Below are 20,396 nucleotides of genomic sequence, written 5' to 3'. Positions count from 1 at the left end.
TTCCTGCCGTGTGACCTTGGAGCAAAGCATTTCTGCTCTTGGAGTCTCTTTCCTCTGCACAAGCGATCTGAAATGTCTCTTCCTGCTAAGTTGTGTTCATCTTCTCTTGGGGTTCAGGTAACGTGATGTGGGATGTCAGTCACCTCGGAAGAGAAGGTTTGTGTGTATGTGTGGATGGGGGCCTACCTGGGGTACCAAGGCTGAGGACTAGAGTCCATGGAGCCTCCAGAAACACCAGCCTGTGTCTATGCTGGAGCTATTGGTGACGGTCAGTAAGAAGTCGCTAGTAACCTGGGAGGTGCACTATACAGCGGGAGTGGAGGGGGCGCTATTAGTCTTCCCACAACCCAGCAAGGCAGTGGGATTTGCAGTGAAACGTAGCTTCAAGTCGAGCTGCCCCTGACCTCTCTGAGCCTCAGTTTGCTCCTCAGTAAAATGGGGTTAATGAGGCGGCCTCTCCACGCCGGCTGAGGCTGGAGGTGAAAGATGTCCTAGAGGCAGCAACGGCTGCTAGGATCGCCGCGGCTGAATGCCAGGCAGAAGCTTTAGGAAGCCAAGCAGGACCTGGCGCGGGACGGAGGCCCGGAGAGGCGCCCCTCTTGGCCGGGAAGCGGATCCGAACACACTCCACGGGGAAGAGGAGGCCGACGCCCACCCCCGACCCCTCGGATGCCGCTTCGAGCCTTCCTTTTCCCTCCAGGCGCCGGCCTGGGGTGCCTGGTCCCCGGCTGTCACCTGGACTTTCGAGGAGGGGGCGGGCGAGCGGGGCGGGCGGGAGGCGGGCCTTGGCGGCGGCGGCGGGGGCTGGGGGTGGGGCAGGGGGCGGGGGGCGGGGGGTGGGGGGCGGGAGGCGGGGGCCGGCGCCGGGCCGGGAGGCCGGCCACGTGACGCCCGCAGCCCCTGCCCGGCAGCCAGGCAGCGAGCGCCGCGGCGGCCCCAGGAGGTGGCGGCGGGCGCGGAAGCCCGGGCCGCGAGGGACTGGCCGTCGGGGCCCCAGGACGGCGGCCCCGGAGGCGCCCATGCCATGGAGAAGCTGGCGGCTGGGCTGGCCGGCCTGCGCTGGAGCATGGGCGCCTTCCCGCTCGACCTCATCGTCAGCCGCTGCCGCCTGCCCACGCTCGCCTGCCTCGGGCCAGGTACCGAGGGTGAGGGGAAGGGCGACTGGGCGACCGCGCGGCCATCGGGGACCCTCCCGGCAGGTGCTAGCGGCGCCGAGAGGATGCGGCCCCTGCCCTCCTGCTCCCCGACGCGGGCCCAGTGCCGCTCCTGGCGCCCCTTCCCCGGAGACCCGGGGCCCACCAGCCAGGGGCCGCCTCCTCCCCGGTCCCGCGGAGAGGCACAGGGACAGAAACCTGAGACAGAGACTGGGGCTGGGCCCGGGACAGAGTTCTCCGGCCCAGCTGGCGCCTGGAGCGCGGCGGAGCCACCAAGCCCGCCCCGTCGGTGCACCCTCTTCCCCCCCGCTAGCCTCAGACCCCCGCCCGGGCGGCGCCCCCCTGCAGGCCTTTGTCTCCGGTCTCTCACCTCGATCCTCCCACATCCCTTGGGTCCCGAACTCCGTCTTCCCACCGCTACCGCCCCCCAGCCCCGCTGGGCCCCTCTTGAGGCGCTTCTCGCACCCTCCTTTCGCGGCCGGAGGAGCAGCCTCCGGTCCCCGGGGACGGCAAGCCACCTCTGGGCTAGACTGAGCAAGGCTTCCCGCCGGGCGTGCCCCCCAAGCCCCCGGCTCTCCCCACATCTCGCCCCACTTCTCTTTGGGGCCCCGGGGCCAGGGCGGCTCTGCTGATGCTTGGGGGCCCCCGAGAGGCAGTGCGGAGCGAGGGGACTGTTGGAGGGAAGGGGGGCTGCTTGGCTGGGGGAGGGGAAGGAGTCGGGGCTGGCAGCCAGGCCGGGGGTTTTGTGTGTGAGAAGAATAGGGGTTTGGCCCGCGCTGGCACACTCGCTTCCCTGAATGCTAATGGGGCGCGCGGCCACAGGCTCCTCGCCTCACCGCGAGTGAGGCCGGGCAGCCCTTCGGCCGACCTGCGGCGGCGAGGAGCCGGCACAGTGAGTGTCAGCGGGTCCCAGGCGAGGGCTCCGTGAGAGCGTCCAGGCCTGGGCCGTCGGGCAGGGGTGCCCGGCCCTGCAGTGTCTTGCTGTCCGGATGGTCAGCGTGTGATGCTGAGACTGCCCATGTCAACAGCCAGGCTGTGTGTGTCTTCGTGTGAATGGAATAGGCTGGCCCTAGGTTCTGCCCCGCCACTTCCCACACATCCTCTTTGGCATCTCCCCCGCCTAGGGCATCCTTTTTGAGTTCCCCAGTCTGGCACGCCTCCTTTGGGCTCCCCTGACACCTCTGGCACTCTTGTCTTGTCTGCTCTTGTGCATCTGTTATGATGGTCAGTTTATTGTCTTGCTGCTGGGCTGCAGGCTTCTTGAAGGAGGGCTGGGGTGTGATGGCCCAGCGGTCTGTGACCCTGGTGGCTATGGCTGTGGTCAGCTTCTGTGATCAAAATTGCGGGTGTGAATATGTGATCAAAAGTGCGTTTTGGAGGAGTTCCTGCTGTGGTGCAGTGGGTTAAGAATCCGACTGCAGTGGCTTGAGTCTCTGTGGAAGCAGGGGTTTGATCCCCGCCCTGCGAAGTGGGTTAAAAGGATCTGTGGCTGCAGCTGCAGCGTCGGTCTCAGCTGTGGCTTGGATACAGCCCCTGGCCTTGAAGCTTCCATATGCTGAGAGTGTGGCAAAAAAAGAAAAGAAAAGCCTGTCTTGAAGTTCCCTACATGCCTGTGCATTTGCGAGCCGCCCCTTGGTGGGACCATGGGACCCAATTGGGTCATTGGGGTGACAAGCCCCTTTCACTGTGGGCCATGTGGCTGTGCTCTGCTGGCTCAACCCTGGTGACCATGAGCCGTGGCTGTGGGTATGTGTCCTGTGAGGCTGTGGCCTCCCTGCGGAAGGGGCTTACGAGAGCTCTGAAAGGCGGTGGCAGAGTGGGAGGTGAGGAATTAAGGGGGAAGACTCAGACCCCCTCCCCCCACATCCATATACTACACAGAGTGGGAGCCAGGCCCTCCTCCAAGGTCCCAAACACCCCCACCCTGCTCTCTGCCACCAAATGAACACACTTCAGGGAGTCCCCAGCCAGCGGAGCAAACCATTTCCCATTTGGTTGGGTGGCAAAAATTGAGTAAGTTTTGTCGACGGGGGCTGGGAAGGAGGCGTTCCCCACCCCCACCCTCCCCACCAGCTGCATCCAGGAGACGGCTCGCAGGCCTCCTGGAAGCTAGGCCAGCCTGCTCTCCTGGAAACCGTTGCTGGGGTTGGAGCCTCTGGGGCCCAGGCCCCTCCTAACACCTTTGCCCCAGTGCAGCTTCCCCTCCGCTTTAAAAGCCGCCCCCCCCCCCCCCCCCCCGCCATCGTCACTGTCTTCCAAAGACTGGGAGGATGCAGGGCTGAAGGAGGGAGCGCCGAGAAGCAGCTTCTCTGAGATGGGGCGGGGGCTATCAGGTTCTCTCCCTTCTCCTTTGAGGTCTCAGGGATGCCGGAGGCTGCCTGGAGAGTGACTGAGAAGGAAGGGGCTGCCCAGAGAGCGCGGGATCAGCTCCTCGAAGCCCTGCCATTCTCCTGACCCCCATGGCTATGGGGGGCCCCTCCCAGCTGGGACCCACAAGGCACAAGGGCCTTCTTGGTCCTTTCTTTGCCCCCAGCAAGGCCCTCTTTCCCTGCCCTCGGCGTTGATTTAGGGGCTGGGAATGCTGCTGGTGTGAGCTCAGGTGATTCTGAGGCCCCACCCCTGCTAGTTTGCTGCCCCCACCTGAGTGCTCAGACGGCCTCCACTCAGCGCCTCAAACTTGGCCTGTCTTCTCTGTTCACATCCATTCCCACCTCCCCTTCAGGGCTCCTGGAGGGCAGGGGCCGGGACAGCAGGCAGCGCAGTGCAGGCGAATGATGAATGCGGGACGGCGGCTGGGCTGGTTGCTGGGGCCCCTTTGGGAGCCTGAGGCCCCGGGAGATGGAGCTTGATTCAGCTCCAAGGTCACAGCTGGCAGCTCGCCTGTCCCATGAGCATTGCTGGCCTGGACAGGGATCAGGGGGAGCTGTCCCCGGGCAGGGTCTGGGTGAGGAGGTGAGGAGGTCACCCCGCCTATTCTTTCTGCCCCTCCTAATGTTGTCTCTTTCTGTCTGTCCTTCCTCCTCTCTCCTCCGTTCCCCTCCCAGGGGAGTATGCAGAGGGCGTCAGCGAGCGAGACATCCTGCTCATTCACTCCTGCCGCCAGTGGACAACGGTGACAGCCCACACCCTGGAGGAGGGCCACTACGTCATCGGGCCCAAGATTGACATCCCCCTGCAGTACCCAGGTGTGCCCAGCCAGGGACAGATGTCCTAGAGCTGGTGGGAGGGGTGGGGGGTGGGGGCTGGGCATGGGAGTCAGAGGGAGCCTTGGCAGAAGCTGTTGTCTTTCCTTGGAGCAGAAGGGACGAGCAAGGTCCTGGCTGGCAGAGAAGTAATTAGGATTAAGGTTAGAGTTTGGGCCCAGTGGTTTTCACACTGCTTTCTAGAGCCCTGGGTTTCTGGTTTGAATCATTTCATTTTATTTTATATTTTGCTTTTTAGGGCTGCACCTGCAGCATATGGAAATTCCCAGGCTAGGGGTCCAGTCCGAGCTGTAGCTGCCAGCCTATGCCAGAGCCACAGCAACACAGGATCCGAGCTGTGTCTGTGACCTACACCACATCTCACAGCAACGCCGGATCCTTAACCCACTGAGCAAGGCCAGGAATCAAACCCGCCACCTCATGGTTCCTAGTCGGATTTGTTAACCACTGAGCCACGACGGGAACTCCCAAATGTTGAGTTTTTAGACTTTTAAGATGATGCTAATGACTTTTGACTTTTATCTGTTTTATATATGCTGCTGATGTCCTAAGGTTTTGTTTGAAGGGAAAGGATTCTGCTGCTAAAAAAAGGGGCCTGAGCAGGGAAGTGACTTGCCCAGGGTCACACAGCTAGTGAGCAGCAGAGCCAGGGCTGGAAGGCAGGTATCTTGACTCCTAGACTGGTGCTTCCCTGCATGAGGGATGCAGGGTTGTTGTCCACTGTGGGGGAGGGATGCCAGGTCTGGTGGCCACATCCCGGAGATGCCTCCATGTGAGCCGGTCCTGTACACTGAGCACGAGCTGCGCTCCAGTGGCTGGGCTGAGCGTTTGCATCATTGCATCCTCACAGCAATGCTGTGAGAAAGTCTCACCAAGCTCCTGGGGTTAGTTAGCCCAGTTCTGTGTGCACCTGCTGTTCACCCTCAGCAAAGGCTGGACTCCTTTGCTCTCAGTCCCTTTCTCACTGGTAGGTCATTTCCCCTCTGGCCCGGCCTGGGTTTCTCCTGAGCCGGTGGGACAGGACCAAGCATTTTACAGGGCTTCTGCTCTTGACAGTACCCTGTGAACTTGCTATTCCTGTAGCCCCCACAGCCCATTTAAAAGATGTGGAAACTTTCAAGTATCTTTCCCACCCAGGCTTCTGTTCTGGGCCTGGAGCCCTTGGAGAGGCCTACCCAAGCTAGAAACCGCCCAGCCTCGCTATCTGGCATTGGTCCAGGGAGAGGTCCCAGGTCTTTCTCTTAGGATTAAAAAAAAAAAAAGCAAAGAGTGGACAAAGCCCTCGCTGACAGTAATGTGACTTCAGGAACAGTGCCATTTCGGATGTGTCTTTAAAATCCGGGAAGCCAAGGCGCAAAGCCTCCCAGGGGACTCTGAAGTTGTCGGTGGAACTCCTGCCTCCCCCCCGCCCCCCATCTCTTTTGGTGCCTCCTGAATGGGCGGTGCTCCTGGGGTGACAGCTGGCCTACGGGGGTCCTCATCCCCAGCCCCAGCTTCCTGGGTGGGGGCGGGGAGGCCGAGGCCCCCTCGGAGGCGGCGGGTAACGAGGTAGCTGTGAGCGCAGAGCTCCTGGCCGCCGGCTCCTCCTAATGAATTAATAATAGCGCGGGCGGCAGCGGCTGCGGACCCGTGGAGGGGGACGCAGGCCGGCGCCCCTGCACCGAGTAGGCCTGAGCCAACGCCAGCCGCCTGGGCCTCGAGACCAAGGCACCCTGCGCGAGGAGGCGGGGACCCCTGGCTCCTCCGGGATAACCCGCCCCCGCCCCGCCCCGTCCAGTCCTGTCCTCCGCGCGGCGCTGCTCTCAGCCCCCGACGGCCCTGCGGAGCACTGGGCAGCCCCCGTGAGCCAAGCAGTGTGCTTCTCTTTTACAGACGGGAAAACCCAAGCCCATAGAGGTGAAATCGTTTGCTCAAGGCCACCCAGGTGGCAGGTGGCAGAGCCGGGATTCAGCCAGGTCCGTCCGACTCCGTAGTCTGTGTAATTACCTACCATCTTTTTTTTACAGAGCCTCTGCCCTGGGTCAGGTGCTGGCCGGGAGGGGTGACAAACAAGACCCTGTTTCAGGCTGGCAGGGTGGTTAGGGCCGCACCAGCGTGCTCTGGGAGTCAAGGGCAGAGAGGAGGGGGCAGGCCAGAATACGGCAGGTCCCGAGAGCCGCCGGGGACCTCAGGGTCTCTCATGGGGGAGGCAGGAGAGGAAGCTGCCCCCAGTGGGGCTGCAGAAGGAGGAAAAGGCTTCCAGAGGCCAGAACATCGCTCCCGGGAGGGCTCCCTTCCTTCCTCCGGGCAGTGATGACCGGGGCTGGGCTCAGGCGGCGGCGGAGGGGGTGGTGCTGGCTACCATGGTTACATCGATCTTCTTCGCGGCCACATCCTCCCGGCTCTGGCCCTGACTTGGCTCCAGCTCTCCCCACAGGGGGCAGGGGGCATTTCTCCCCTACTGGCTGCTTGGGTTTGGGGGGTTGTGTGTGGATATGGGGGAGGCGGCGGGTAAGAGAAGGGGGCTATTCTTGCTGGATGGTCGCTGATCTGTGACTCAGGGTTTCGCCCTCTGCAGACCCCTGTTCTGTGCCAGGTTCCCTCTCAAGTGTATCCCTGCTGCCCTCTGAGGCCCTGACACATCTGAGGCCTCTTCCCACCAGGATCTCAGAGTGGGTGGGGTGGACGGCATGGGGTGGGGGTGGGATATGTTCCCTCCAGCTTTCTCCTGGGCATTTCCCCCTCTTTTTCTTTATTCTCACTCTTCCAGCTCCTAGATGATGCTGCAGGCTCTGTCCCAGCCCTTTGCTCTTCATACTCTGCATGGGGTGGGGGGGTGTGTATGTCTCCATCTGGGTTCCTGGCTGGGTTTTGGGGCTCCAAGAACTCCCATACTGTATACAAAATGGTGTGTGTGTGCCAGCTAGGAGTACACTGTGAGAATATTCTGGAAAGAGGGGCTCCAAAGGGTCAAGATCTTCTGTTCGTCCTCTTCCCTGAGCTATCCTGCCTGCCCCACAGCCGCCGCTGCCTCCTGTGGGCTGGTGACCTTCTGACTGGGGGCCCTCAAGCTCGGCACTCACTCGCTCAGCTGCGCTGGGAGCACCCCCTGAAGGACTTCACTTGGCTTCCTCAGCTTGGCCCATGCCGCACAACTCCCTTCTTTCCAGGGTCCTAGGGGTTTTTTTTTTTTTTTTGTTTTGTTTTTTTTTGCTTTTTAGGGCTGCACCTGTGGCATATGCAAGTTCTCAGGCTAGAGAGCAGCAGCTACACCACAGCTCACAGCAACACCGGATCCTTAACCCACTGAGTGAGGCCAGGGATTGAACCTGCATCCTCCTGGATACTAGTCAGATTCGTTTCCACTGTGCCACAGCGGGAGCTCTCAGGGTCTGAGTTCTCGTTAACAGTTCTGCTGTCTCCACTTCTGACCAGGCTGATGGTCTGAGTCCCTTCCTCCCCACCCCACTCATCATCAGGCAGCACAGCCTGCGAGGCTCTCTTCAGCATATCTCTTGGTCTGCTCATTTTTATTCTTCCCTCAGTTCTTTTCAAGAACTCATTACTCAATGACAAGAAAAAAACTACAAAAACCACCAACACATGGAGATTAAACAACATGCTACTAAACAACCAGTGGATCACTGAAGAAATCAAAGAGGAAATAAAAAAATACCTAGAAGCAAATGACAACAAAGATAAGACACTCCAAAACCTATGAGATGCAGCAAAAGCGGTTCTAAGAGGGAAGTTTATAGCAATACAAGCCTACCTTAGGAGATAAGAAAAAGCTCAAATAAACAGCCTAACTTTACATCTAAAGCAGCTGGAGAGAGTAGAACGGATAAGACCTAAAGTTAGCAGAAGGAAAGAAATCATAAAGATCAGAGCAAAAATCAACGAAAATAGAAGCGAAGAAAACCATAGAAAAGATCAATGGAACGAAAAGCTGGTTCTTTGAAAAGATCAACAAAATTGACAAACCCTTAGCCAGACTCAAAAAGAAAAAAAGAGAACTCAAATCAATAAAATTAGAAATGAAAAGTAGAAAAAAATTAAAAAAAAATTAAAAGTAGAAAAAAATTTTAAAAAAAATTAAAAAAATTAAAAAAATTAAAAAAATTAAAAGTAGAAAAAAATTAAAAAAAAATTAAAAGTGAAAAAAATTAAAAAAAAAATTAAAAGTGAAACAGACATCACAGAAATACAAAGGATCATAAGATACTACTACGTGCAACTATATGCCAATAAAATGGAAAACCTAGAAGAATGGACAAATTCTTAGAAAAGTACAATCTTCCAAGACTAAACCAAGATGAAATAGAAAAGATGAATGGACCCATCACAAGTACTGAAATTGAAACTGTGATTAAAAACTTTCCATCGTGGCTCAGTGGTTAGCGAATCCGACTAGGAATCCTGAGGTTTCAGGTTCTATTCCTGGCCTTGCTCAGTGGGTTAAGGATCCAGTGTTGCTGTGAGCTGTGGTGTAGGTTGCAGACATGGCTCAGATCCCACGTTGTAGTGGCTTTGGCGAAGGCCGGTGGCTACAGCTCCAATTAGACCCCTAGCCTGGGAACCTCCATATGCCATAGGGGCGGCCTTAGAAAAGACAAAAAGATCAAAAAAACAAACAACCCCCCCCCAAAAAAAAAAACCACCCCAGACTTCCAACAAACAGGACCAGATGGCTTCATAGGAGAATTCTATCAAACATCCAGAGAAGAGCTAACACCTATCCTTCTGAAACTAGTCCAAAAAATTGCAGAGGAAGGGATATTTCCAAACTCATTCTATGAGGCCACCATCACCCTGATACCAAATCCAGACAAAGATACCACAAAAAGAGAAAATTACAGCCAATTTCACTGATGAACACAGATGCAAAAATCCTCAACAAAATACTAGCAAACCGCATCCAACAATACGTTAAAAGGATTGCACATCATGATCAAGTGGGATTTATCCCAGGGATGCAAGGAATCTTCGATATCCGCAAATCCATCAGTGCGATACACCACATTAACAAACTGAAGAATAAAAACCATATGGTCCTCTCAATAGACGCGGAAAAAGCCTTTGACAAAATCCAACACCCGTTTCTGATAAAAACCCTTCCGAAAGTGGGCAAAGAGGGAACCTACCTCAACATAACAAAGGCCAGATATGACAAACCCACAGCTAACATCATTCTCAAGGGTGAAAAGCCGAAAGAATTCCCGCTGAGATCAGGAACAAGACAAGGATGTCCGCTCTCGCCACTACTCTGCAACATAGTTTTGGACGTCCTAGCACAGCAATCAGAGAAGCAAAAGAGACAAAAGGAATCCAAATTGGAAAGGAAGAAGTAAAACTATCACTATCTGCAGATGACATGATACTATACCTAGAGAATCCTAAAGACGCTACCAGGAAACTGTTAGAGCTCGTCCATGGATTTGGCAAAGTCGCAGGACACAAAATTAACACACAGAAATCAATGGCATTTCTATACACTAACAATGAAAGAGCAGAAAGAGAAATTAGGGAAGCAATCCCGTTTACCATCGCATCAAAAAACAAAACAAAACAAAACAAAAAACCTAGGAATAAACCTACCCAAAGAGACAAAAGACTTGCACTCTGAGAACTATAAGATGCAGATGAAAGAAATCAAAGAGGACACAAACAGATGGAAAGATACAGCATGCTCTTGGACTGGAAGAGTCAATATTATCAAAGTGACTGTACTACCCAAGGCAATCTACAGATTCGGTGCAATCCCTATCCAAATACCAAGGACATTTTTCACAGAACTAGAACGTGGGGTTCGGCGGGTGAGCTGTAGCAGCCCAGAGGTACCCTGGGGGAGTTTTGTGGAAGGAGGAAGACCGGCTAAGCGGACCCCAGGAAGTGACCTCACTCCCCTGGCAATAGAGTCCGACAGGACTTGGAACCTGGGGAGCCAGGCACCCATTTCCCTCAGAGAGGACAGAGGCGGGATGGAGTTGCTCTGCTGTGTCCCACTCTCCTGAGGCCAATGGCGCAGCAGAGACAACATCTGCGAAACCAGCAGAAAATGGATCAGAACTCAGGGCCCAGGCCTTTGCCCGCAGGGACCCAGAGGTAGCACCGGGAGGGGGCGCTCCAGCCCAGCGCAGGGACTTCTCTGATCCCACACCATAGCCCTGTGTCCCCTCCCTGGATGATTGTGTGTAGACGGGTTTGTGAGGGGTGAGTGGGTCTGCCTCAAGCAAGAGCAGGCTGACGAGGGGTTGGATGCCTGCTGGGCGGGTCCCGTCCGCACCCCAGGACAAAGCTGGCTGGGGAGAAGGTGGGTGTTGAGAGTCAGGGATGAGCCCTGTGCACGAGCTGTACCCCCAGCCCTCCAGTCTCATTCCTCCCAGGGAGGGAGTGTCTGAGCAGACAAGGCCTCATCTGATCTGGGAGCAGAAGGTCAAGGGAGCAGAAGAAGCAGCGAGAAGATAATGGCCCTGAAGAGCTCTGACGCCTCGGGGCCAGGCCCTCTGCCACTCACTGTCGTTGCAGAGCCCCTGCCCGAGACCCGCCAGGAGCTGGGCGAGGAGGGCAGAAGGCCTCCAGATGAAACTCCACACAGGCTGCTCCCCGGGGTCCTCTGCTGAGCTCATGGGGAGCTCAGCACATCTGGCTCTGGCACAGAGGACAGAGTCCACCTATGCCTGAGTCTGTGGGATGGCCTGGCCCCCCCTGAGGCCCAGCCTGAAGCTCCAACAGGAGACATGGAGCCAGAGGCCAAGACACAACCCGGGCAGGGAGAACTTGCAGCTGCTCTTGCAGCAGGCCCAGGTCCACATGGGGACTCACCAGGCCTGCAGGGAGAAGCTGCAGCTGCTCTGGCAGCAGCCCCAGACACTGATGTGTCTCTCCCTCCGCTGGAGGGAAACGTTGCACTGGCTCCTGCAGGAGACCAAGGGCCGGGGGGAGAATTCAGCAGCCCCGCAGGGACAGCCTTCACTGACTGCTCCAGCCCCCCATACTAGGTCCTGCGCTGGCTCTTCCAAGAGCCCCAGGCCACTTTCCAGAACCACCTTCCCCAAGGTCGCCTCCGCCCTTGCAAGTACCCTCCCCTCAGCTCCCCAAAACCCCCCTCCCCCTACTCCCCTTCCCGAAATTTCCTCTCCTTCCCCTCTCGTGATTTGTCTTTGGATGTTTGTTCATTTTCTGTTCCTCTTTCATATTATTTATGGTATACTTTATGGATCTTTAATCCACTGAGTGAGGCCAGGGATTGAACCCGCATCTTTACACAGACTATGCTGGGTTCTTAACCCACTGAGCCACAGCAGGAACTCCAAAATAAAGTTGTTTTTTTTTTCTTTTTTCTCATTTTATGGTTGTACCTGCAGCTGTGGAGGTTCCCAGACCAGGGATTGAACCCAAGCTGCATCTGCAGCCCGTGCCACAGCTGCCACAACGCCAGGGGCTGGGAATCAAACCGGCAATGCCAGAGACAAGCTGAATCATCAGCCTGCTGCGCCACAGCAGGAATTCCTCGTCCCTGTTACCTTGATGGCGTTCAGCTTGGATATTGGTCTCTCCTTGCACATAACACTCCCGTGGGCTTCCTTCTTAGGGGGCAAAGTCCTACCCTTTGGCACCCAGAGCCTCTCACGACTCAGTCGTTGTCCACATCCGCCCTCAAGTCTTCCCTCTCAGCTCTCGCCGTCTGGGGCAGGCAGTCTGTTTCCGTGAGTCCTGCATGTGCTGTGTCTTCCACGTGGAATGTCCGTTGTGTAAAACTCTTCACTCTTCAGACCCCCTCAGAGCCTCAGGCAGGTCTCCCCCCTCGCAGTGGCCCTCTCATTCTTTTGTCATGGCTCTGCTGTAGCATCTGTCACATCCTGCCATCACACACTCTATCTGAATTTTCTCGAGGGCAGACTGTAACTTACCCAGATTGGCATGCCCACTTGGGCCTGGGCCAGTGTCTGGCTCATAGTGGGTGCTCCAGAAATGCTTGTGGGATGATGAATCAATGAATGGACTCTGACGGCGGCAACCACCAGGATGACAGCAGAAGTGAAGGAGTCACCTTGTCTTCTCTTGGCCTGTACAAGACTCTCTGCCTTTTGTGAGGCCCGGGAAGAGGCCATCTGTCCAGATGCCGGGGTGGTTCACAGTCTGTCTTTGTGCTCAGGTAGGCGGGCACATAAAAGGTGTGCAGCCAGCGAGGTCAGACAGTTACCCAGAGTGGTGTCAGCTTTGTGGATTCTCATCGTTCTTTAAAGTCTGCGTGTGTGAAGGGCAGCTGCTGAGCCAGCCGCAGCAGCCCTGGACTTCAGGTTTGGGAGGGCCTCGTGTGAGGGAGGCTTTGCTCGGCTCAGATCAGAGGCCTCAGGGACAGTGGGGCTGGCCGTTGGACCAGGGAAGGGCTTGGGAACAGGGCAGAGATCCGAGTGGCTCTCAGGGGCCTCCAGAGCCTTGCATCAGTGTAGGTTAGCGACGCAAGGGCGAGGCGCAGGATGGCAGATCCGGGCAGGCCCACGATCATCTGCTCCAGCCTCCTCAGTTGAGGACTTAGAGCCCCAGAGAGGGGAAGGGATTTGTCTAAGGTCACAGCAAATCAGAGTGGGGCTGGGACCAAGCTAGGAACTCAGCATCCGCAGTGCCACACTCACACTTGGCCGGAGGACAGCTCTGTGTCCAAGTGTGTGGGTGCCAGTTTGCACTTGGGTTTCTCTGAGTGGGCCTATCACACACGTATAAGCTCTCCACTGGGTGAGTGCTGGGCTTGAGTTGCCGGGGATCTGTGCTCACCACCCTGCTGAGGCTTGAACCAGCTGCCCAGCTCCTTCCACTAGTGCAAACCTGCCCTTCTGCCCACCTGAGTTCCAGAGGGGCTGGCTGGGCAAGCAGTGCGGAGCGTGAGGCCTCTTGGGATGCAAGCAGGCCCACCTTAACAGCCTGCTTTCCCGCCCGTGCAGGGAAGTTCAAGCTGCTGGAGCAGGCCCGGGATGTGCGGGAGCCAGTGAGGTACTTTAGCAGCGTGGAGGAGGTGGCCAGCGTCTTCCCCGACCGCATCTTTGTGATGGAAGCCATCACCTTCAGTGTCAAGGTCAGTCCTTCCCGCACAGGCACGGTGCCTCTGGGTTTCCACTATCCTGGGAGGCAAGCCTGATCCTGGTTGGAGGGTTCTGGGAGGTAGAAGTGTCACCGTGTGGCTTGTGGCGGCCCCTTGAAAGCCTTTGGGTGGGTGTATGAACTTCCTGGAACTGGGCCCAGGAACTTCCTGCAAAAGGCGGGGAAGCAGCAGTGTGTGGAGGGTCACGCCCTGCCTTGGGCACCTTTCAGGGCAGCCGGCCTAGCATCCGCTGGTAGGGCTGGTGGTTGTGGCGGACACATGGCGCGGTGCCCTACTCATGTGCAGCTAGTTCTTTATTGCTTACAAACTCTTTTCTTATCCCTCAGTTCGTTTTTCTTCAGAGTTGTCTTGTTGACTAGGTGGAGGATTATTACTGCCCTAATTGTGAGAAATCGCTAACAAAAGTTGCCATATATTGAATATTTTCTAAGTATTTCACTGTACATATAGTCTATTTAATTCTTACAGCAATTCTTCCAAGTAAGAGTAACTAAGGTCCCAGGAGGTAACTCATTGAAGGCGGCACAGCCACCACGTGGCCTCTCCAGGATGGACGGTCCCCAGTCCAGCGCTCTTGATCTGGTCTCAGACCTGGGAAGGACCCAAGAGGAGGGCAGTCCTCCTGGTTTGCGAAGGGTTTCTTGGGACTGGCCTAACCTGGGCTCTGGCTAAGGCCTTGTCCCGTTTCTGGGATCCCCAGGTGGTCTCGGGGGAGTTCAGTGAGGACAGCGAGGTGTACAACTTCACGCTGCACGCGGGCGACGAGCTCACTCTCATGGGCCAGGCGGAGATCCTGTGCGCCAAGACCACCAAGGAGCGCTCGCGCTTCACCACCCTGCTGCGCAAGCTGGGCCGGGCCGGGGCGATGGCCGGGGTGGGCGGCGGCGGCGGCGGCGGCCCAGGGGGCGCGGGGGCCGCGGGCGGCGGCGGCGGCGCCAGGCCCATCAAAGGCAAGATGCCCTGCCTCATCTGTATGAACCACCGCACCAACGAGAGCCTGAGCCTGCCCTTCCAGTGCCAGGGCCGCTTCAGCACGCGCAGCCCGCTGGAGCTGCAGATGCAGGAGGGCGAGCACACGGTGCGCGCCATCATCGAGCGCGTGCGGCTCCCGGTGAACGTACTGGTGCCCAGCCGGCCGCCGCGCAACCCCTACGACCTGCACCCGGTGCGGGAGGGCCACTGCTACAAGCTGGTCAGCATCATCTCCAAGACCGTGGTGCTGGGGCTGGCGCTGCGCCGCGAGGGCCCGGCGCCGCTGCATTTCCTGCTGCTCACCGACACGCCGCGCTTCGCGCTGCCGCAGGGCCTGCTGGCCGGGGACCCGCGCGTGGAGCGCCTGGTGCGCGACAGCGCCTCCTACTGCCGCGAGCGCTTCGACCCCGACGAGTACTCGACCGCCGTGCGCGAGGCTCCTGCCGAGCTGGCGGACGACTGCGCCAGCCCGCGCCGCGCGCGCCTCTGCCTGCCCGCGCCCCCGCGCGCCCCCGCGCCCGGCCCCACCGGCGACGGCGACCAGGAGTACGTGAGCCCCGACTGGGCCGGCGCGCCCGAGCCCGCCGCGCCGCCAGCCGAGATCCCCTACGAGGAGCTGTGGACGCACCAGGCGGCCGAGGGCCTCTCCGAGGGCAGGGCCCGGCCGCTGCCCGGGCCCGACCTCATCTCCTTCGGGGCCACCGGGCCGCCCCGCCTGGAGCCCGAGGCGGCGCCGCCTCCCGTGCCTCCCAAATCCGAAGCGGTGAGTGGGCGCGGTGGAGGCCAGGAGGGTGGGAGGCGGGACGCTGAGCTCTGTGGGCACCATCCTCCAGGGAGGTGACTGTCCATCCAGGAGGCGGGGATTGGGCTGGAAAAGCTAGTTCTCCTGGGCCCCAGCCTGGGCATCTCAGCCTCCAGCCCCTGGAGGGTGTGACCGAGGGAGGCTGAGGTGGGGAAAGGGGAGAAGCAAAGGAGGAAAGAGATGCAGGAGCATTTGCAGGAAAGGATACCGGGGACGGGTGGCTTTGGGAGTTGTGGGGACAAGGATGCCAGCAGGTCCCCAGCCTTAGCGAATGGGGGATGAGCCCACAACAGCATTACCCAGAAGGCCCCACAGAACAGAAGTCCCTCACATCGTACAGTGAAAACAAGGTTCTATAGTGAAGTAAGTTTAGCAAATGTAGTCTGGGATTCCCAGCCCTCCCCCTCCTCACTCTGGTGCCACAGACTGTTTATGTAATAAAGGCTCTGAGAGGTCCTGCACTAAGAAAACCCAGTTATCTGTTTAAGACAATTTTCCACCCAAGCTTGTCCACAGACTACGGACTGAACGTCGCGTGGGGTCCACTTTGACTGTTGACCTATAAGGAAGGTCTAGGTGGCAGATACTTGTGCTTCTCTTTCTGCTCCTCATTCTTTTTCTTTTTTCTCTCCCTTTCCTTGAGGAGGGAGTATGTCTGTTTAACTGATTGGTTTTGATCTACATCTATTTTTTCTTCTTTTTTTTTATACATTCGTGGTGGATTTTCAAGGCCAAGGGAGACAGTGTATGTGTTGTGGGCTCTCGATGAGTGAAATGGGCTGGAGAGACTAGGAGGGGCCGGGTGGGTGAGTAAGCAGCTGGGGCGTAAGGCAAGGCAGCCTCTTGGCAAAGTGGGCCAGTGTCAGTCCCAGACACCTCCCCCCTCGCCCCCCTCAGCTGCTTGGGGACAGAGGGTAGAGTCAGGACCCTGTGCTTGCAGGTGAAGGAGGAGTGCCGCCTGCTCAACGCCCCACCTGTGCCCCCCCGGGGTGGCAGCGGCAGCGGCCGGCTCTCGGGCAGCCCCCCGGTGCCCCCTCGCTTCCCCAAGCTGCAGCCTGTCCACTCCCCCAGCTCCAGCCTCTCCTACTACTCCTCTGGCCTCCAGGATGGGTGAGCCCCTTCCTTCTCTTGGTCCTGGTCCTCCTCTGCTGGATGGAGGCAGGAAGGGTGGGGCGTTTCCGAGGGCGCGGGCTGCTGAGCGGTACCTAGGGAGAGGGTGCTGAGGGCTGGGACTCCCTGCTTCAGTTCGCTCCTTTCCTCGCTGATGCCGATGGGCTGGGAGCAGTGCTCTGGTTGCCTCCGTACTGGGATCCGCCAGAGGATGGAGTGCTCCTTGCTATTTCACATTTTCTCCGCAGTTCGGTTTAGTTTAACTTTGCTTGGCGGGGAAGGGGCGGGGGTTGCGGAAGGAAGACTAGGGCCATCCCAGATGGCCACTGGGGGCCGGGCCAGGGTTGCTGGGATCAGAGCGGCGGCCTCTGGGACCTGGCCGAGCAGTGGCATGCCGTGTGGTGTGCGAGACCCTGTCCAGTTTCCCTCTTGCTCTGCTCACCCTCCCATCCGTGTCTGTCTCTCTGCCCACAGGGCGGGCTCCCGCAGTGGCAGTGGCTCCCCATCACCGGATGCCTACTCCCTCTACTGCTACCCCTGCACCTGGGGGGACTGCAAGGTGGGCGAGTCCTCCAGCCGCCCAGCCCCGGGACCCCTGCCCTCGACCACGCAGCCCAGCCAGGCCTCCCGAGCCCTCGGAGAGCCCCTGAGCAGTCGAGCTGCCTCCCTCTTGGGGGGCGACACCCCCGTCAAGACCTATCACAGCTGCCCGCCTGCTCTGTTCAAGCCCTCCCACCCCCAAAAACGCTTTGCTCCGTTCGGAGCTCTCAACCCCTTTTCTGGGCCTGCTTACCCCATAGGCCCTTCAGCGGCCTCCTCTTCGGGGCCCCTGGCCACCTCGGGCCCCCTGGCTACCTCCAGCCCCGCTTATTCCCCAGGCCCAGGCTCGCCAGGCCAGGCCTATTCAGCTGCTCCCACTTCCTCCTGTCCCACCTCCTCCTCCTCGTCCTCCGAGTGGCAGGACCCGGCCCCGGAGCCCTTCGATCCCTTTGAGCTGGGCCGGGGCAGTTCTCCAGAACCAGAGCTGCTGCGCTGTCAGGAGCCCAGAGCTGTGGGGGCACCTGGGCCTGGGCCTGGCCTTCCACCCCTTGGACCCTCCAAGACCTTTGAGCCCGAAGGTTTGGGGCTGCGGCAGGTCCCCGCCCCGCTGTCCCCAGCGGCCTTGCAGGGACCTGAGGCGGGTGGAGCACGACTCCTCCTGACCCAGGGGCGCCTCGAAGGGCCTCCCGCCAGTCCCCGGGATGGGACCCCAGGCTGGGGAGGCCGGGATGCCTCCTCCTGGCAGCCCCCCGCGGACCTGTCTGCACTGTCCCTGGAGGAGGTCTCCCGAAGCCTGCGTTTCATCGGGCTCTCGGAGGACGTGGTGAGCTGCTTTGCCCGAGAGCGTATTGACGGCAGCATCTTCGTGCAGCTCAGCGAGGACATCCTGGCCGACGACTTCCACCTCACCAAGCTGCAGGTCAAGAAGATCATGCAGTTCATCAAAGGCTGGCGGCCCAAGATCTGACGTCCCAGCTCCGAGCTGCTCAGCTGGATTTCGGCACGGAGGCCCCGGGGGCCAGCCCTGGGTCCGCAGGGGGCCAGCGCGCCCAGAGGCGGGGCCTGCCTGCAGGGAGAACCTGGGCCAAGACTGAGGCTGCTCAGCAGCCGCGCGGAGTGCATCCAGGGGAGACACGCCCGGAAACAGGGTGCTCTGGGCCAGACCCCTGCCTGCGTCCTGCCTTGGCAGAGCACGCGGGGAAGGGGCTGGAGGCACCAGTGCACACCTGGGCCTGGTGACACCCTGCTGCGGTTCCCAGGGGAGGGCAAAAGCTGGCCTTCGTGGTGACCTCACAGCGCTCTGTCCTGCTGCAGTGCTGCGCTGACACTGCGCACTTCACGACTCGTACGTAGGTGCGGGCTGGAGACAAGGGAAGGCACGAGCCATCATTTAAGCACAGATTCCTCAAGTGCCCTCTCTCCTCTGTGCTCTGTGGGCTCTTGGCCTAAGCTGCCCCAGCATCAGGGTGCCGATTCCTCTATCTCTGAGATGCCCTCCTTTTCCCTCCGTGCCACCATGTGCTGCGGCCCTGGCCCTGCACACAGGTGCACGGAGTACCAGCCTGTGCCGCCGCACCTGGGGCTCCACCTCTGGGTTCCGGTTGGTGGGCGACGGTTTTGGAAGAGCACAGCTCTGCTCTGGACCTACTTAGGGAGCCAGATGCGCCCTCACGTCTCCCGCCCCCTGGCTTCTGTCCTGAGCTCACTGCAGCTGGCCCGCATCCTGCCTGTTGGGTCCAGTCCAGGAAGACTCCGTGGAAGAGCAGGTGGATTGAGGGCGACTGCTCCCTGGTTCTCGAGGCAGGTGGCCTTCGGTCACTCCCACCCATCTTCTGTCCCATCACTTAACTCTGGTGAACACACGGTGTCCTGCCCTGGTTTTCTGTCCCTGGCACAGGTAGGATGGGGAGGAAGGAAAAAGCATAGTAGCTTCGGGGAAACCTGCTTTTTCCCTCTTGGAGGTCATCCTTCTGCACTTGTGCACCTGCTTCACCAAGAGCAGGTCTTGGTGGCCTGGATCTCAAGCACAGCGACCTGGCAGCACTCAGGGCTGTCCTCACCTACCAGAACCACACTAATCCCTAGTGTCTGGGCCAGGGTACCCGCCTTCTCGTCTGCCTTACAAGATATTTATTTCCTATTTCTGCCTAAAGAGTAGCAAAGCTGTGCCAGTGCTCACGCCCAAGTGGGCTGCCTCGGCGCCGAGGGCAAGGGAGTCAGGAGGGAGAGCACAGAAACTGGGATGCGGTGACATTTGGTTTCCTTGCCAATCACTGAATGAATCCTCAAGTGAAATAAATGCTAGACCACTGAAGAGCAGCACAGGTGGAATTCTGGTGTCAATTGCGTGCTTTCAGAAGGCCACCGGGCCCGACTGGTGCCGTGCCCGAGGGCAGGCGAGGACATGGTGTGTGCTTGGGCCCACTCGTTCCTCAGACAGCTGGTAGAGCTGCCCTTGTTCCCTTCTGAACCGCCCCCCCCCCCGCCACGGGCCCCTAAACTACTAAGAACCTTCAGTTCTCACTAACCTTTCACACCTGCCTAGTGCTGCTGCTGCTGGAAAGGCCACACTTCAAAGTTCCAGGTCACCACCCAGGTTTAACTTCCTGTCTGTCTAAACACCTGCCTTGAGGCTGCCCAGACCCCTCACCCCCAGAAGCCTGTTCATGGCCTTGGTGTAGAGGATCAATTCCCTACCTTCTGAGTCACCGAAAGCCCTTGGTTTTGGTCTGGCTTCCTAGCAACCAGACTCTGAGTGTTGAGCTGGGGTAAGCTCCCTGCCTGCCAGTCCCCACAGCAGAGCTGGCACCGGGGGGCTATTTGAAGTACTCGCAACTGGAGGAGAGGCAGGGGGACTGGGTGGCATCTCAAAGTTGAGATTGCACAGTGTGATGGGACCGGAGTTAGGATTCTGCACACACTCAAGTGTGGATCCTCCTGCCAGACCCAGTGAGGAGCCCTGAAGCTCTTTGCTCAGATTGGCTACTGCTGCTGCCAGAACACAGGGGCAGGAGCTTTCCACACCAGAGGGCAGGGCAGGGGAGGAGTGGAGGCTCTAGCAGGGTGGGGGTGGCGGTGGCTCCCACAGGCTGCCTGTGATCACCATGTGGGCATCGTCCACTTCCCATGCTTGGGGGCACGATACACTGACCAGGAAAATGTCACTGCTGCTGCTTACCGCTCACCTGACATCCTGAGACACACACGTGAACAAGTCACACCAAGAAAACGGTAAAACTGGAGTTCCCGTCGTGGCGCAGTGGTTAACGAATCCGACTAGGAACCATGAGGTTGCGGGTTCAATCCCTGGCCTTGCTCAGTGGGTTAACGATCCGGCGTTGCCGTGAGCTGTGGTGTAGGTTGCAGATGCGGCTTGGATTCCGTGTTGCTGTGGCTGTGGTGTAGGCTGGCAGCTACAGCTCCGATTCGACCCCTAGCCTGGGAACCTCCATATGCTATGGGAACGGCCCAAGAATAGCAAAATGACCAAAAAAAAAAAAAAAAAAAAAAAGGTAAAACTGCTAGGAGGACAT

At 58.6% G+C, this 20,396-nt stretch overlaps 1 protein-coding gene across 1 annotated transcript; it reads left to right on the top strand.

Moving 5' to 3' along the window:
• Positions 1 to 953: 953 nt before the first annotated feature.
• Positions 954 to 19,182, top strand: GAREM2 (GRB2 associated regulator of MAPK1 subtype 2). Its single transcript, XM_047782479.1, has 6 exons — positions 954 to 1,136; positions 4,199 to 4,339; positions 13,282 to 13,412; positions 14,140 to 15,174; positions 16,154 to 16,323; positions 16,798 to 19,182. The coding sequence occupies exons 1-6, from the start codon at positions 1,025 to 1,027 to the stop codon at positions 17,828 to 17,830; spliced, it is 2,622 nt and encodes an 873-aa protein (XP_047638435.1). The 5' UTR covers positions 954 to 1,024; the 3' UTR covers positions 17,831 to 19,182.
• The last annotated feature ends 1,214 nt before the right edge of the window (positions 19,183 to 20,396 follow it).

The sequence above is a fragment of the Phacochoerus africanus genome, chromosome 5 (assembly GCF_016906955.1).
Source record: "Phacochoerus africanus isolate WHEZ1 chromosome 5, ROS_Pafr_v1, whole genome shotgun sequence".
NCBI classification, from domain to species: domain Eukaryota; kingdom Metazoa; phylum Chordata; class Mammalia; order Artiodactyla; family Suidae; genus Phacochoerus; species Phacochoerus africanus.
The sequence above is the reverse complement of the archived record's forward strand: the minus strand, read 5'-3'. Positions and strand labels throughout refer to the sequence as shown.

Excerpts from the sequence above, each read along its gene's own strand:
- GAREM2 (XM_047782479.1), top strand. The coding sequence starts at position 1,025 with ATGGAGAAGCTGGCGGCTGGGCTGGCCGGCCTGCGCTGGAGCATGGGC. Across the intron at positions 15,175-16,153 it reads TGCCTCCCAAATCCGAAGCG|GTGAAGGAGGAGTGCCGCCT; the intron begins GTGAGTGGGCGC and ends CTGTGCTTGCAG. Across the intron at positions 16,324-16,797 it reads TCCTCTGGCCTCCAGGATGG|GGCGGGCTCCCGCAGTGGCA; the intron begins GTGAGCCCCTTC and ends CTCTGCCCACAG.